The sequence below is a fragment of the Montipora foliosa genome, chromosome 3 (genome assembly GCF_036669935.1).
Source record: "Montipora foliosa isolate CH-2021 chromosome 3, ASM3666993v2, whole genome shotgun sequence".
Taxonomy (NCBI): Eukaryota; Metazoa; Cnidaria; class Anthozoa; order Scleractinia; family Acroporidae; genus Montipora; species Montipora foliosa.
The window spans coordinates 63667214-63684713 of NC_090871.1; the positions used below are offsets into that span (position 1 = coordinate 63667214).

The 17500-nt window shown below is 39.1% G+C and overlaps 1 protein-coding gene across 1 annotated transcript in view; it reads right to left on the reverse strand.

Annotated features, from left to right (window-relative positions):
* Window positions 1–11059: 11059 nt before the first annotated feature.
* The window catches only part of LOC137995087 (contactin-associated protein like 5-3-like), a 12303-nt gene continuing 5862 nt past the window's right edge, over window positions 11060–17500 (reverse strand). Inside the window, exons 5-6 of the mRNA XM_068840673.1 lie at window positions 16853–16973; window positions 11060–13651 (exon numbers count right to left, since the gene is read on the reverse strand). Coding sequence (XP_068696774.1) covers window positions 12507–13651; window positions 16853–16973 — 1266 coding nt within the window. The 3' untranslated portion in view covers window positions 11060–12506. The remainder of the gene's footprint in view (window positions 13652–16852; window positions 16974–17500) is intronic.

Sequence of the window (17500 nt, forward strand, 5' to 3'; positions counted from 1 at the left end):
ACGTGCAATCCTTGGTACAACAAGATTTTTGCAGCGTAGCCTGACAAGAACGAGGTAAGTAATATGGGTTTCGCACAACGGTGTATCTTATTTTCAATTCTTAAACGCATAAAAACTCAAGGATGTATATTCCGTTTACGCTGAAACAACTAACAAAATTACGGTTTCAACAGAACAGGTGAAGTCAAAACCTTCATTTTGAAATGTTGGCAGTTTCATAAAGTTCACAAATAATCTCGTTTGAGCTTTTTTTTCTCAAGGGAAAATCTCGCTCAATGAATTGGAGAACGCAAGTTGAGCTCGACCGGCTTAACGCTCGACCCTTACGCTAATTGTGCTTTAACACAGCCTTTCAAAGAGATTTCAGAGTTTTAAAGTATCAATTGTTATTGAAATAACTTAGGTTATAGAAGTAAAACAATTACATACCTTTAATGAATTGATTTGGCAAGATAGTATCGACAGTAAACCGTCTCAAACCGTCAGAATCAGCCATAACTTCTGTGACAAACGGCCGGCATTGTTCGCATCTCATGGCAAGTCTACTGAAGCAAATTTCCCATTTGCATCCTAGGGGTTTTTCTACCACAAAATGTTTCATATCCTTCCTACAAAGGTTAGAAATGAGCCAGGGAACAGGACTTTTTGTGAGCCGAAATGATTATTGCGGCCATCAAAATATTCCCTGGCGCGAAACACACGTGTTTCCAACTAAAATTGACTGGCGGCAAAAGATTATTATGGTATTTTTGGCCGCGCAATGCTCGAAGTTAAAAAAAAACTCGTCTTAAGTATTTGTCCCAAGTATTATGCCTCTTCACTGTTGAAAGTGTATTAAAATGAAAAAAAGCTGTTTATTTTATGGAATTTTCCCTGTTTCAATGTTTCCTGGTGGCGGTTATTCCTGTGATATCGATGTTTTAAAAGAACAGTACTCAGTCTCACTCGGCCAAATTTTCTCAACTGGGGCGATCATGAGCGCTTACCATTTGAATGAAATTTTCGGTGAGAATGTTTCCACAAATGGTACTGCACGTTCTGTACTTAGAAAAAGAAAATGGGAATGTGCCGTATCATTTGCCAGAAAAACGGGTTTTTCAGGTTGAAAAACAAATGAAACGGTCTATTTTCTCTGGCACTTGTAATTGTGGACAAATGGTACAGAAATTTCGGTAGTAGCCAAAACGCGGGGTCGGGGTCGGGGTGTCTTTTTTTTTCCAAATTGTTTTGTGTCAATTTTTGACATGATTATCCTGTAATGTTATATTCGAATGTCCGGCATCTTTCCTTCATTTATGGTGGAAATTAGTCAAAAAATATGTAACATACGGAAGCTACGAAAGAGACATCTTTGTTTGTTTTTCGAAATTAAGAGAATTTCAGACTGAAATTGGAGTTTTTGTGGGGAATATACGTTAACTCCTAGAGAAACTGAAGACTCGCTGAGCTCCACATTTTAAAACCACATTTTAATGTTTACTTCTTAAAAACCTCCGCAATACAATTAAAACGAAACAGAACATAGCCACGGTTCCACGATACTCGTCACACAACGTTCTCATTTGCTTGTTTCCGCAAAATTGTTTTCAATGTTGTTGTCCTTTTTATAGTGATATTGGATTCGATCCCTTGACGTCCGAATAGAATTGACTAGCAAGTTCCCGTGCGACTCTGGCTTTACTACAAACCGTTTGTAGTAAAGACAGACAACAACATGACATCAACACGAGCAAACGAGCAAATGAAAACGTTGCGTGACGATCATCGGGGAACTGCGATTCTGTTTTTTTTTTCTGAAGAAGTAAACATGACCCAGGGGAATTTGACATTTTCGTGGAAGCTAGCGTCAAATTTTCCACCCCTGGGCACCTACAGACTGTCAAATTCCCCCACCCCCGGGAACCATTAGAACATCACATTCCTGCCCTGGAGTAACCTTTTTTTCATTAGATCCTCACTTTTCAAACACCAATGAATGTTCTTCACTGTCGATTTCAAAGTCCCTTTTAACAGCTGATGGAAATTTGTCGTGTAACACGAAACCTTTCCGCTGCTCACAGTACCGAACAAGACCCTAACATTTAGCAAAACAACCTGAACAACATTAACCAGCTTTCTAATCAATCAAGCGTGCACTATGATAGAGTGGAAAACTCATGAATATGTAGAAATGATACAAAAAGAAATCACAAAAAAAAGTAGAAAGAAACATTCTCGTACTTGTGAACACTCCAGCAAGGACTGATAGAAAAGATGGACCGTATTTGCAAAAAGACAAGACCAGGTGTGGAGCTAGGATCCGAAATAGTTTCTAGGGGGGTCCGGGGGCATACTCCCTCGGGAAGATTTTAGATTTTAACTCTCCAAAATCCCCTTTCCCATGTTTCTGACCGACTTCCGTAAAACGTTGGAAATCAGTATGGATCCACCTCTGAAGATGGATTCGCTTACCTTTCTTTTAACCACGGTGTCCAGAAAAATCAGGAAAACAAGAGAAGTCCCATCAAAACCAAGGTTGAGGATAACTCATCTCCAGGTTCTCTCGGTGTTCCAAGATGGCGGACATGTCAAATTCCCGACCATGGGGCAATGCCTACATGTCAAAATCCCTACCCAGGGGAAGGCTCTCTGAGTCAATTTCCTGTAGGTAGACCCCCCCCCCCCCCCTAACCTAACCTAACCTAACCGTAACTAACCTAACCGTAACATTGATAGGTGCATAAATGCTAACCTTAGGTCTAATTAGGCATAAAACAATATTTAGCCTTAACTGTTGGCACTTTAAAGAGTTTGCCCTTTTTCAAATGTTACATTATAACCTGAGTCTGCATTTTACACTTCCCCGTCTTTTTGTATTAAAATGAACGCTAACGCGAGGGGGTTTCGCAATTTGACCATTTTGGGGAGCATTAACATATACTGTAAGAACGACAGTAAAAACGCTCTTGTGACTTATTGATTACAATAAAAGGTAATAATAAATTATCTTTTATTGAGATGCATCAAACAGGATTTGTTTCTGGGGTCTAGTGATCACTGCACCAGACCGTATCCTTCAGGGTTGTTGGTTCGATGTCTATCTAGAGTGTTACCATTTAACAGTCATTCGCCAAGGGCAAGGTGAATATTGGTAAATAAAAACCAAGACGAAGTCGAGGTTTTCATTCACCGATATTTACTGATCCTGCGGTGAATAATTCCTGTTTTAATGATGAACTGGTATATGAAATAAATCATACATGAACTGGGGATAGGAAATCAAGTGAAGCTATGATCTTCGCAGTTATGAACGTAATTTTTACAATTGCGGCGAGAAGCCTGAAAAATTCAGGACTTCAACGGGGTCACAGGTTCAAACTCCGGTGCGACGCTCTAACCAACTGAGCTATGAAACCACTGACGTTGGGAGCTAATCATTTGTGGGTTCCAATGGTCCCACGAGGAATGAATCAATGATGAACTGGTATATGAAATAAATCATACATGAACTGTGGATAGTAAATCAAGTGAAGCTATGATCTTGGCAGTTATGAACGCAATTTTTACAATTGCGTAGAGAAGCCTGAAAAATTTAGGACTTCAACGGGGTCACAGGTTCAGGTTTTGGTGTAATTTAAATTTTTAAATCCCTGGGAATGAGGTTTTTTTTCAAAACATTATTTCCTCCTCAGTCACCTTGACAAAACGGCTTTGCAGCCATTAAAAAAAAAAAAAAAAAAAAAAAAAAAAACCATTAGTAGGTGGTTATTGTGCAATAATCACCTCATGAGCAACAATTTTTAATAATCCCCTAATTGTAATTATACTAAAGTTAGTTATTGTTTCTTTACAGAAGACAATTTTGTCCACACTGTCTGGTGCATTGCTTGAAATTAACGCTCGTCCAGTCGTCCCAGATGACCAGAAAGTTTACCGGGCGACTAGGTTTTGGTAAAATGAAAAGGTTGGTTACCCGAAGAAAAAACAATGGACAACCCAGCCAAAAATAGAAAATATAAAATTTTCATGTACATAATTAGCCCCTGACTCACTCGGCAGTTTTTTGTTGTCAATGTCTGATAGTACTAATTATAAGTTAGATGAAGTTAACATTAATTTGCCACAGTTGAGCATTTTCCTGTGTTTTGAATACCTGTGGCTTTTACAGAAAGTTTCCAGATAGGAAAATTCACACAAGCTGGCGATGGACATCGAAGACTCCACTTTGAAGATGCTAAAACTCAAACCCAAACCTCCACACATACACATGCAAAAAGACAAACACAGCTGCACACTGAGAACTATGGTATACTCAAGCTCCAACGCCAGGGGATTACATCTCGACACAGCGTGAATTTAATTGTATGGGGTTTTGCAATGGGCAACCAGGCATTTTTTGAGCCAACCAAATTTACGTGTTAAGTTGCCTGGCTTAATTTTGAGCACTGCTCGGGTGTACAAACAGCATTATAAATCTTATTTTCCCCCTTTTATATTTGTCAAGGTTACTTTAACTCCAAATCTAAATACATTATATTAAAATAGTTATCAGTCAGAACAATATTGATCAAATATACAGAATTTTATAACTAAACAGATGGCTTATGATGAACATAATTAAACATGTTGATGTGGAGTTTGGGTCATCCAAATAGCTTATTGGTTGCATGACCCAACAGAAGAAATAAACCTTAAGATTGTACTTTTGCAAATTACAAATAATAAATTTGGTACTGTGGAACAAATAGTGTATTTATACCCTTTGTAGTAATCCTGCTCTGACCACTAAATGGTCTTCATGGCCACTTCAACTTTAAATTCCCATCTCTCATTGTGCCTCTCTCAACACTGCTCATTGCTCCTATCATTAACTTTTAGGGAGAAGGATGATGCAGTGATGAGAGCACAATATGGCCTGGGTTCAATTCTCGAAATTGCCGTCATACAGTATGTGGGTTGAGTTTGTTGGTTCTCTACTCCTCTCTGAGAGGTTTTTTTTCCAGATACTGCTCCAGTTTTCCCCTCTCCTCAAAAACAAACCTATGATTTGATTTCTTTACAGTGTCCCAGTGCTACATGTAAATACAGTTGACACTCAAATAAAATGCATTTTAGATTACCGTTATTATTGTTATTTAACAATAATTTTAAAAGAGTGTGCTGGATATGAAGTGGTACATTAACCAACGAGGTGCATAGTGCTGAGTCTGTAATAATCACTTTATATCCAGCAAGCCCGAGTAAAATAATTGTTTTTTTAAATACTCCAGGATCAACAACAGTTCCATGTTGATTTAATTTTGCTTTTGTCGGCCATATTTTCTCAGAGCTGTTTTCAGCTCACTTCATTGCTGACACGTTGCTTGACCATATTTGGTACAGCAGGTATATGAACTGATAACCTGTGTCCGGCAAGCCAATGAAAATGCTGGAAATCTGATATTCGTAGTTCAGTTTTCAATAACATGTTTTATTCATTATAATTTTATTAACTTGCCGAATCTGAAGTTCAAATGGCAATCAGCATTTGAGTTGATGTAGCATTGTGATTCAATGAGTTTAATCCACCTTTGGGGTGCCAACTGCATCCCAAAACATGATTCGCAGCTGTGAAATGCAAAATTGTTGGTTTAATTATGAATGTCAGTCAATGTGCATTGTTATGAACGTTGCTGAATGTTTCTCTAGGTATGGCATCATAAACTTCAGTCATTGCTATTGAGCATGAAATAAGATGCTTTAGTATAAAATAAAACAGTCAGTGTGGTTAGCATTGAAGGCATCCTCTGACTGGCTATTCAAACTCCGAATATCTTTGCTATTCACCTGTGACCATGTCGCAAAGGATTTGTGCCCGAAAATATTGTAATCATTCCAGGAACAAACGAGTTAAAATCACAGATCGTTTTTTGCTGCTGTGTATTATCTCACTGTTTTAGTATAAGTACTAACATGTTGTCAGTGGCTGGAGGTGGATATTTATCTTGCTGCTTCATGGCTCGGTAAATATCCACCACTAACCCCAAGGGAGGGGGTACTTTAGGAATTTCTGGGTGGGGATGTGACTCTGGAACCCTGGAACCTTAGCCTATACCAGAGCTAGTTCAGCTGAATTTTGCTACCCTATATTAGAGTAAACTCACCCAATCCTCCCTATAGATCCTAGAGTAGCTCACAAGTGATGAATGGTAAAATCCGAGACTCGTGCAGACGTCGAAACCCTTGTTTGCAAAAACCGAGACCGAGACCAAAACATATGCGGCAAGACTTCACACCAAAATAAATGCAATATAAACGAGCCTTCGAGACTCTTCCCAAAGGCTGTCAAGATTTCGAGATCGGATGAAAAGTTTGTTTGTGCCAAGGTTTTGGAAGTACCATTTGCCACACCTTCCCGAGAAAGGCCTAATATTGGACATGAGTTTTTGATTTTCAACCCCATATTCAAACTGGTCGCATTGCAGGATACGTGCTGAGCAATGCCAAGCACGCACGTACGCATTATCAAGAACAATAAATTGTTTATTTTAACCCGACTTTTAACAGTTAATATCCAGTAGTCTTTTATGATAGCCAGATATCGACACTGTTGAGGGTGAGTTGCGTAAATTTAAACTTTGCCGAATTGTTTTTTTTTTAATTTTTGAGAGACAATTCCTGGTTTCCTTAGGGCACTTTCCTTTTGTCAGAACTGGCCGGCCAGACCCATCAGTTTGCAAAGAAAATGCAACAATTTGAAGGAAAACTTGCTTGATAATCCCTCGTATTCTTCCGGAGGAGCATATATCATACCTTCAAAGCGTGTTAATTTGAAGGCGTTGTAGAATTAGTCCTGCCAAATGCCCTGTCTGGCCGGTCAATTCTATCAAATGGAAAGCGCCCTTAGTCTAGATAAAATCTTCGCCAACTGGTCAGTTTCATGAAAAATGATACCCAATTCTACACCCAAATTTTGTTGGGACACATCGGCACCCATACAGGAGCAAAGCCGTATCAGTGTAGCTATTGTTTCAAGGAGTTTGGGCAGGCCACACATCAGAGTACACATAAGGGAACGTCCTTATGAGTGTGGCTATTGCGGAGTAGATTTGCTTCGTCAGGGACGTTGAAGGATCATTATCGAAAGCATACAGGCGGAAGGCCTTATCAATGCAAAGTATGTGGTAAGCGGTTTAAGTATAGTGGATCTAATTTATCGCTTTACACATGAGGATACACACTGGTGAGAGGCCATTTGAATGCGACGTGTGTGGAAAGTGTTTCAACCACAGTGGAGGTCTCTCTTGCCACAAAAAAATACATTTAAAGGGAAAGCAATTTGAATGCAGCCAGTGTGGCAAGGTTTATAAGCATATTGGACATCTGCAGCGCCACGAAAAGTCTCACGCAACTGAAACAGTGTGGGTAGCAAGTCTGGAAGACGTTTAAGGTCATTGGGTGTTTTTAAAATGATAATAGTTATTATTAACATAACATTATGTTAATTGCTTGACTCCCGAGTGACCCTTATATACATATATGTTATGACAGCCGGTTATTCATTCTGGAGATGTAATACCTAACATGACCAACATTATGTTGGGTGGGGCATTGGTAATGAACATTGCTGGCCTCATTTCAGGTTATGGTCCTAACAGTCGAAAGCTGGGAGAAGTGTCAACTCTTTTTGTCCAGGGTTGTGGATATGTCCAGGTTTGACCCTAATTAGATGCACGGGGATTTCAATAAGCGTCACGAAGTGTCCCCTTGCTCTTCTAGCCAACTTCAACATCACTTGTGTCTCATAATACAGACAATTTATGTCACAGTGTCCCCCAAATGCTGCTCTTTAAGTGAAGATTAACTGCTGCATTTACCCAAAGCTAAAAATAACGCTTACCTTTACCCTTACCTTATTGTTGAAAATAGGTGGCAAATGTTTAGACTTAAAGGGACACTTTGTGTTGGATGTCAAAATTGGGCGTGCGTCTAATTAGGGTCAAACCTGGACATAAGTGCAGGGTTGTGGATTTCCTAGAAACTCCTAGCATTTAAAAGCAAGGGTTACATTTCTGATGCATAGAAAGTTTGGTGCCTTATTAATTGGGTGTTTAATGTTTGATTAGTGTAATTGAAAACTAGTATACCTCAAGGATATGACATTTTATGTGGATATTGTTGTTTCTATGAGCGTAAAGCCTCAGCCAGATTTTTACAAGCACAGGCTGCACTCCAAAATTGTGACGTTGTACCAATATTTGGAGTGCCGGGTACACCTTCGGAAATGTGTTCGGCACTCCTATAATTTCTGGCACAGGTGCCTAATATGTCATTTTTTCTGTTTACACACGAAAAATTTACCGTGCCGTGCCCGAAAACATACGGTCCCGAGATTTCGGGGTGCTGTGCCAGATTAAGTGAGCTTAAGGTGGCTCAAGCCAAGAGACCTTTCAAGAGACCTTCTTATTAGAAGGATTGACACTACAACACTTTATCACGTAACAGCAATGTTATGGTACCATGTGAAACATCAGTTATTGCTAAACAAAATGGTCATTTTTGTGATGTACCAAGTTATCATGGCAACAGGAAAACATTGTAAAAAGCACCCTATATTTTGTCTTTAGTTGCTCATATCTGAAAAAGCGGAAAGTTTAAAAAAAAATCTGTGGAGCGGATTCAGTGCTACCTTAAATTTTAAATTATTTAAGGTGGCTGAAAATCCGCTCCACACATTTGTTTTAAACTTTGCATAAATTTTCATTCTTGCACGCTGATTACATTTCAGAAATAAGAATGGGGGTCACCGAGTTCGTTTTAGAGATCCAATTGTATCCAATTGTATCCAATTGTACCTTATATAAGCGAGTTATCTTTCATCACGCTTTCTGCTGACGAAGTTCAAAAGATATTGTTGAATTTAGATCCATCCAAGAGTCCAGGACCAGATGAAATAACTGCACGAGTTTTGAAAGAACTCGCTTGTGAAATAGCTGGCCACTTGACCTGTTTATTCAACCAATCTCTATCTAGCGGGAAATTTCCAGTGAAATGGAAAGATGCCAATCTCATCCCAGTTCATAAATCAGCCCCTAAGAACAATGTCACTAATTATAGAGGAATCGCCTTAATTTCAGTCATGTCGAAAGTTCTCGAGAAATGCGTGTTTTCCAGAATTTATGACCACGTGCACCATGTTTTGAATCCATCAAAACATGGTTTTCGACCAAATAGATCTTGCGTTACACAATTGTTACAGCATGTGCATTTATTGGTATCAACATTGGACACTGGTGGTCAAATTGGTAGCATTTATTTAGATATGGCCAAAGCGTTTGACAGGGTACCACACCAAAAGTTGATATACAAATTCAGATTTTTTGGCTTCCGTGACCCACTTTTAAGTTGGATGGAGGACTACCTGACGAACAGACGACACTGGGTTATCATTGATGGAATGTCATCTCAATGGAAACATGTCACCTCAGGGGTTCCTCAGGGTTCCTTAATTGGACCAATCCTGTTTCTTGTATACATCAACGACATCAGTTTAGAGTTATCACCTGATACTATTGTTCCCCTCTACGCTGATGATGCCAAGTGTTGTAGAGTTATATCTTCACAAATGGATTGTGAAATCTTAAAAGATGATCTACTTTCAATTACAAACTGGAGTGAAATTTGGGACATGAAATTTAATATAGGTGAATGTAAATACCTCTGTATCACCAAAAAGAGAAACCCTATAATAAATACATTCCACCTTGGTTCTAACCAAATATCCTTATGTAAGGAAGAAAAGGACCTGGGGATCATCATCACTCACAACTTGGCATGGCGAGATCACATCGTAATCAAAGCAAATATTGCCAACGGGATACTATGCCTCATCAGAAGAACCTGTGGAAATCGCCCTAACCCAAAAAGCTTCCTGAAGTTGTTTATTCATTTGGTCAGACCACACCTGGAGTTCGCCTGCGAAGTCTGGTCACCCCATCAAGCGTATTTGGTCGACATCATTGAAGGTGTACGGCGCAGAGCCACAAGAGTAATTTTCAAGAATAAGCCATATGAGGAAAAGTTAAAGTTGCTTAAGTTACTATCTTTAGCATCTAGAAGAAAGTACTTTGATCTTATTTTCCTTTTTAAATGTAAACAAGGACTATGTGACATTGATTTATCTGATTACTTAGAACCTGTAGGAAACACCTCATATGATCTTAGGAATACTGAATGTTCTTATAAAATTAAGTATGCTAGAACAAACTTGCTTAAGTTCATCGTATTTTCATCGTGTTGTTAATGAATGGAATGCCTTGTCCTTGAGTTTAAGAAAGTAAGTATCTATAAGCAATTTCAAGAGTTACCTTAAGGGCCCACTGACGTATTTTTTGGGGTGCGTTGCTAAGGATGTAATGGTTAAGTAATTTGAGAGAATTTGGCATTATTTTGGTCAGTTTACAACTTTTGTAAGCCAATGTCCCTAAATATGACGTCATCATACCACGCCCATGGTCACGTGACCAATAAAGGAAAACTCTAAATTTGTCTCCGTGCTACGCAATTTGGGTATTTAATCGCTGGTTTGATAATTTGTATTAGTTTTTGCATCCAGAACAAGCATGGTTTTTTTTATTTTCAAAAATGTTCTTTTTAAAGACATAAACGATACAGAAATACCCATAACTTTTTCAAAAAAGATGATTTTAAAAAATCAATGCTTAGCTATATTCTGTATTTGGGGGTGAAACGTGCCATGTAAAAAAAAAAATAATTCAATCTAAAACCGCCGGAAATTTAGCTTTTTTCTCAAACCGGAAGTCAGCTCGTTTACGCATGCGCAGTTGATCTGAGAACGAGCGCGAGGAAGGGCGAGGAAAAACCTTCGATGGAAACAACAGTTTGTGCGGTGACTTTTGCTTGTGAGTGGGTTTTCTTGTCAGCTCATGATATAATGACGTCAGTTACCGGAAGTAACATTTCACTTCCTTAGCAACGCGCGAAAAATCCGTCTGTGGGCCCCTAAGGCCCATCTTCATAATTTAGAACTTGCATATTATAAACTTATACTTATAGTATTTATCATTCTCTGCTAGCGCTTTAATTCTTTTATTTGTGTATATTTCTCCATAGATTCTAACTTATTTAGCTTGGAAGCCCTGGCTTGGTTAGGAAAATATTTTTCTGTTTCCGGGGCTTCCTCAGCTACTGCGTTTAGGTTGCTGGAAACTATTAAAGAAAATGAAGAAAAGATAATTGAGTAGCTATAGCCAAAAATAAAGGGTGTTTTTGCAGGGCTTTCCTGTTGCCACGGTAAATTTTTACGTCGCAAAAATGACCGAATCTTTATCAGCAATAATTGGTGTTTGATGAGGTACCATATCATTGCTGTTAAGTGATGAAGTGTTGTCAGTGGTGTGAATCCTTCTAATAAGAACGTTTTGTTTTTCAAGTGTTGAAACTGGTTTTAGCCACCTTAAAGAGGTTGATCAGTGTTCTTCATTGTGTTTTGGGTCCTGCTCAAAGCAAGGCTCCATGACGTTCATGTAATTCATTCTGGTCCCTGCACAGTGCATTCTGGTCAAAAGTGCGATGTATTATGGTTAATAGTTAGCAAAGCCAAAAACATCGGAATTGAGCTAGCATAAATTAGCCAATTAAATTCGTACTTAATTTTGTTCGTGTTTGTCGCTCGTTCCGCCACATTAAAATGCCGGTTTTGGAATTGAAAAGGAGCTTGGGGATGCTAGTTTCAATTTCAATTAAAAAAAAAAAAAAATTGGGTCTGTCACAAGAGATTATATCAGAGGTTTCATTTAAAGCTTATAGGAGGATTTAAAAGAAAATTTAGATTATCAAAAACAATGGGCAAACTGCGGTGATTAACACATTACAACGCATTTTAACTTGACGTTTCGTAAGTGCAACATACATCTTCAGAAGTGACGGTTGAACAAACTATATATGTGCAAAACTTTTAGAGACACTAGTAACTAGATTAAGAAGTATGCTCTTAACAAATAAATGTAATATAAGAAGTGGTAATTAACTGTCTTCTTTAGTTGGTTCAGTAATAAAGCCACAGTTTCTCACTGCCAACGTTTTCGTTTACGTTAGTTTAAGATCATGTTTTAGTAAGGTTAACAAATCGAAAGTGGTTGAGCGTTGTCTGTACTCTTATCGACAACGGTATTCGTCATCACAGTGGTCAAAATGTTGTGGACTCACGAGGCGCAGCCGTGACCAAAATCATGACCAAAGAAAGAGCAAGCGTTGTCTATAACTTTCTCGCAATATGATTGGCTTATTTCCCAAAATGAGCGTTCCTGATTGGCTATTACACTGCGTGACAAAATGACGCGAGCATGACGCGTACAGCGTTGTCTAGACTCTCATCGACAACGGCAAATTAGCCAATCAGATTGCGAGATTACAGGCAATTGTGGTAAATTTTTGTTTTGTTTTGGAGTTAATAATGATTGCTTGTATTTACGGCACCTTTATAGTAAGATATAAATTCTCGAAATGTTGGCATTTTCAAGAAATTTTCAGTGCGTTCCATAACACTCTAGTTTTCCTAGCGAATGATATCCTTCTTCATTAGGGCTTCCAGTGTCTCCGAATCTCAGCTGAATGACAGGTAAGTGAGACTTGTTGGTTAAAATACCGCTGTCTTTGCGCCATTCAAAATCGTTCTTATCGCAGTTGCAACGCTTGATGGGATCAGCACATGTTTCCGTTACTGAGCACGCGCAACCGGGAGTGGCTGAACTCGTTTCATCCCAATACATCATATTTTCTCCATCGCGGGATACCCACCAAGCGAAGGGGACTTGATCATTAGAGAAGCTACTGAGAATAGAATGCTTGCATTTGTATTCTACGGACTGTTGACATTCCATGGAATGTTCGATCAACCCTTTGATTTGAGCGAGGCTAACGTTGTTGTAATTGATGTCTCGTTTGTAGCTTCCCTTTCGTTCAAAACCTTTGACCAAGGTTGTCTTTTCACTATCATGACTGACAGCTGTCACTCCAACCCCTTCCTTGTCAGTCATGTTACAGTAAACGCTAAATGGAGCCTGGCCTTGTTCCCCATCTGGATCTATGACGTAAAAACCACTGACGTCACATACAGTTTGTTTAATTATTGTACAAGTTTCGGGAAACTTTACGAAAACTGTCGTATTCCACTGAAGTGAATCTTTCGTCAAACAAGAAAACCATCCGGTGTGCTCCTCGACAAGATATGGAATAAACAATGTATTTGACGTTTCGACCGATGCTTCCGCGGGCAACGAGACTGAATCATTGAACATCCACGTCAAAACTGCACGTGGGTCATCGGGAATTGGACAGGAAAGTCTCAATCCTTGACCAACGTACAAATCCGCAAATTCAACGGGATCGGAAACAATAACCAGAGAACAAAACACCTTTAGCTCCACTGATGAAGCCAACGTCGTAAAGGCGTTACTTGCAGTGCATAAATAAGAGCCACTGTCTTCTACCTCGACAGTAGGTATGATCAGTGTGCCGTCACTGTCAACAGAGCTTGATGTTGGAAGATGTCCTCGAGATTTTGTCCAAGTAACCGTTGGGGTATCTTCGCCGGTTGCGTTACACAAGAAATTCACCCTGCTTCCTGTTTGAGTTATATTCATTTTGGGGCTAGCATCTACCCAGAGTGCGACTGAAAATAAAAAGGAAAACAAGTGAAAGTGAGCTGTGTGAATTTTTTTGATCTTTTAGAGTTAAGGCAGAAAGTGGGGTAAACTTGCCGTTTGTTAGTAAATAAATTGAGGAAAGGTGAAATAACCTATGGCAATAAACACAAACTCTCCACTTTAATGGTGATGGATTTATACACCCAGCACATTTCACATACAGTCTAATGGCGGTTTACGATTCTTTCTCTGGGGTGAGATCGGACTTCAGCATGTAAAGGCGCCTCTGGTAGCCGATAACAATCCAAATTTGATTTCACCCACCCAACTCACTTACGCATGTGAAAGGAGTACAGACCATAACCCGGGGGTCTCCTCCTACTCGTCAAGACAGTTGTGTGTTTGGATTCTTAAACGTCTCAAAAATATGCAAAAATCCTCATCTTTTCTGCTCTGTAAAGGTGAAAAGTTCGATTCCAAACCGGTGTAGCTCTCCATACACATCAGGGAGGGCAGGCGGATACTAGACGTTCTGTTCGAAAATCAGGGCTTGAACCAGAAATATTTAAAGGGTAGTATCATGGGAATTATCCCTTTTATTTTGACCATAAATTTACTAAGGTGTGCTACTAGTACAGACTCCGATAAGCATTGGTTTCGTCTTTTTCATTCTTAAATTGCTTGTGGATCACCGCCGTGAGATCAAATGTTAGAAGCAAAATGAGCCACACTAAATTATTACGGAATTTTTCTAAGATGCAAGAGGAGTACTTGAAAATGTCGGCCCGACGTTTTCAAATTGGCATTCATTTTAATCTTGGCTACGCGTAACCAAGAACACTTAAGAATGGTTTCTGTGAGCTAAAATAGCCGTTTTGAAGAAACTTTGGCCATTACTTTTTGTTTGCCATCGGTCATCGGCAAAGTCTCCTTTGCTTTCCAGATTTTTACTACAATACCGTCATGACACAGCCCGTTTAAATTGCCGGTCGATGAATAATGAAATTGATGTAGTTTGGCAATCAATTCTAAAATTTAGAAGGAGCAGCGTGGCGAAGTGAAAGTTGCAACTTGGAGCTCACGATGTTTGAAATACTGGTGTTTGTTTGCCTTCCACCAGTTGAGATTCTTAAAGGAAAATCCACTCCGACTAATAAATAATTTTAAACCTGACAAAATAATGTTTGCAATCAAATTTGATCGACAATTTTCTTCATTAAAGTGTTTGTATCAATTGTAGAATCCAGGGCTGTCAACTCTCCCGGATAATCCGGGAGACTCCAAATTTTGGACCGAATCTCCCGATCTCAAGATTAGGATCTGAAATCTCCCGATTAAATACCCAAGTTTGTCATTTTTTGTGAGAAACCACTTTCCACTTTGTTTTAACATCGATAATAACAAAATTCAAACGTCCAGTTTCAATCTCATAAACTCTCATAAACTCGGATAAACCGTTCATGCAAGTGTTTGTTAATTTGAGCAATGTGATTGGTCTGAAATAAACCAGATGTTGCAATGCCAGTTATAACTTTTTCGCGCGTTTTTCGACTTTTGCCTAGGTTATGTGACTGTGTACTTTCGTTTGTTCTACAGATCGTAATATGACGTCATCTATCATCCCATCCCTATCAATCGTCAATATTTGAAGAAGTTAGGGGTTGACAGCCCTGAGAATTACTTATTTTAACTTTCAAATTTCCTGGGCGCTGCCATCTTGAATAATTGTGACGTGTCGTGGTTGTCCTGTTGTTGAAACAATAGAGAGCTTTAGATTCTAGGACGAGAACGACTACGAGTACGAGATTTTCTCATAGAACAACGGTGAGCGCGCGCAAACCAGCGTCATTTTGGCGGGAAAAACGTGTTACCGTCGTCGTTTTAGAACGTGATTTTGCAAAAATATTGTCGTGTCAGAACAAGTCAACAACACGGTAGCGGTTTTTGCATTTTTTGATCCGGAAAAAGGCCCAGGTAACAGCAATAAGAATATTTGAGCAACCTATACTGCTAAATAAGAGTACGATTAATCGTACGGGCTATAAATTCTTAAAGTATTTTCGCCAAAAACTGCCAGTCAAAACTCGTACTCGTTCTCGTCCTCGTCCTAGAATCTAAAGGTCCCTAATAGGGCAACCACGACACGCCAGTTATAAGGGAATTTAAGGACGCGCATTTTTGAGACGCGGACGGCAACCGAAAGAGAACATTTCTCGTGTCAGGAAAGTGATAAAGATTATGATATGTGGTTTAAAGTTATTTTCTTGTTCTAGTGGAGGTTCCCTTTAAATGGTACATAGCTTGTAGCAGGACCATTATTATGACTACTTGATTTCAATCAACATGTCAGATCACTCTCTCTAAATATAAAGTATTATTATATAGTAGTTAATTTTATTGGTAAACTGAAATTCTTTGAATATTTAAGGAGGCTCGAAATAGTTTCCCCTTTTTTTCAAACAAATAAAGATATTCTGTCCATAGATACAGTTAGGGTAATCATATCACGACGAAATTTGGCCAGGGTATTAACTACCCATCGCAGATTTCTCAAATTATATTTTCCGCCAAAATAACGTTACCATGGCAACGACATTAAGCATTTCTTTGAGCCTTAAAATCAACATATGTTGTCTTTTTCGAAGAAACGGGACGGGGAAATTTTCCCATTCACCGTTAGAAATGCTCTCTAAAATATGTAAAATTCAACAAAATCTGTAGGTCAGTTTTTCGCAAACATCAATTTTTTTGAAATGTGTATCTAACTTTTTTTTTCACCCACAGAATTTTTTTTGAAATTTGAAAGACAAACGTTTTAAATTAATGTAAGCTAACATGAAAAAATCGCCGTCCGGAAGCAGTGATATAGACGAGTAAAGTTGCAAAATCAGGAAAAATGAGGGGGTTACAAGATCAGCATTTACGCATGCGTCACCCGCTCATTTGAGTCCTCGCGCGAGTGGAGTTACAGGCCAGCACAAACGGATTTAAGTGACCATTAAACCTTTTGCGTATAATTTTCGTAGTTTTCGTCAATAGGAGATGCCTATTTATATTCCATATTTAAGGGAATTAGGAGAAAGTTGAGCGAAATTAGCAGTATTTGTTTATTTCTGGTGACCCATTTGAATCATGAGCTGACGCGAGCAGCTGAAGAATTGTGTGCACGTGTGTCTCTTACGCGCGCGCGGTCAGCTGAAAACCCTTTCGAGCCTCCTTAATCCTACCTTTTTCGCAGTCGCTACCATAGTAACCGGCTTTACAAAGGCAGCGAAATCCTCGTTGGGAGAATCCACTGTGGCAAGTCAAGGTATTCTCTGGGTGACAGGTGTTAGTCGAGCAGAAGTTCTGTTCGTGGGAATTAAAAGCGAGTCGATTAGAGCGGTTTTCAACTTAGTGTCGAAAGTAATTACCGCATTGCATTGGTTTTGCATTACTTCACTCAGTGACTGGTGCAAAGTTCTCGCGCCATTTTGTCAACCAATCAGAAGTGAAACCGAAACCAACCGTGGCTTGCGCAAGCACATTTTCCCGCGCTTTGTGTCGGCTACGTGTAATTACTTCGAGTTTTGATTGGTTTACCGGATTTTCTCCGTCCTTTTTGACTGGCCAAAGTAATTACTTTGGTTTAGGTCTAACGACACTCGATTGAAACTCGCTCTAGAAACTAACAACATTTCTCCTCCTACTAAGAGGTTTTTACTCACTTACTTCATAAGATATACTTCATACTTAGATTCACTTAAAGAGAAGCCTGAAAGCAACTCAAAATTGGTCGACATGCACCTTTTAATCGCAAGACATCATTGAAAAAGCAATGTACAAAAAAAGGGAAATAGTTTAAACTAGCCTTAAAATAATATCAAAGAAGCCTA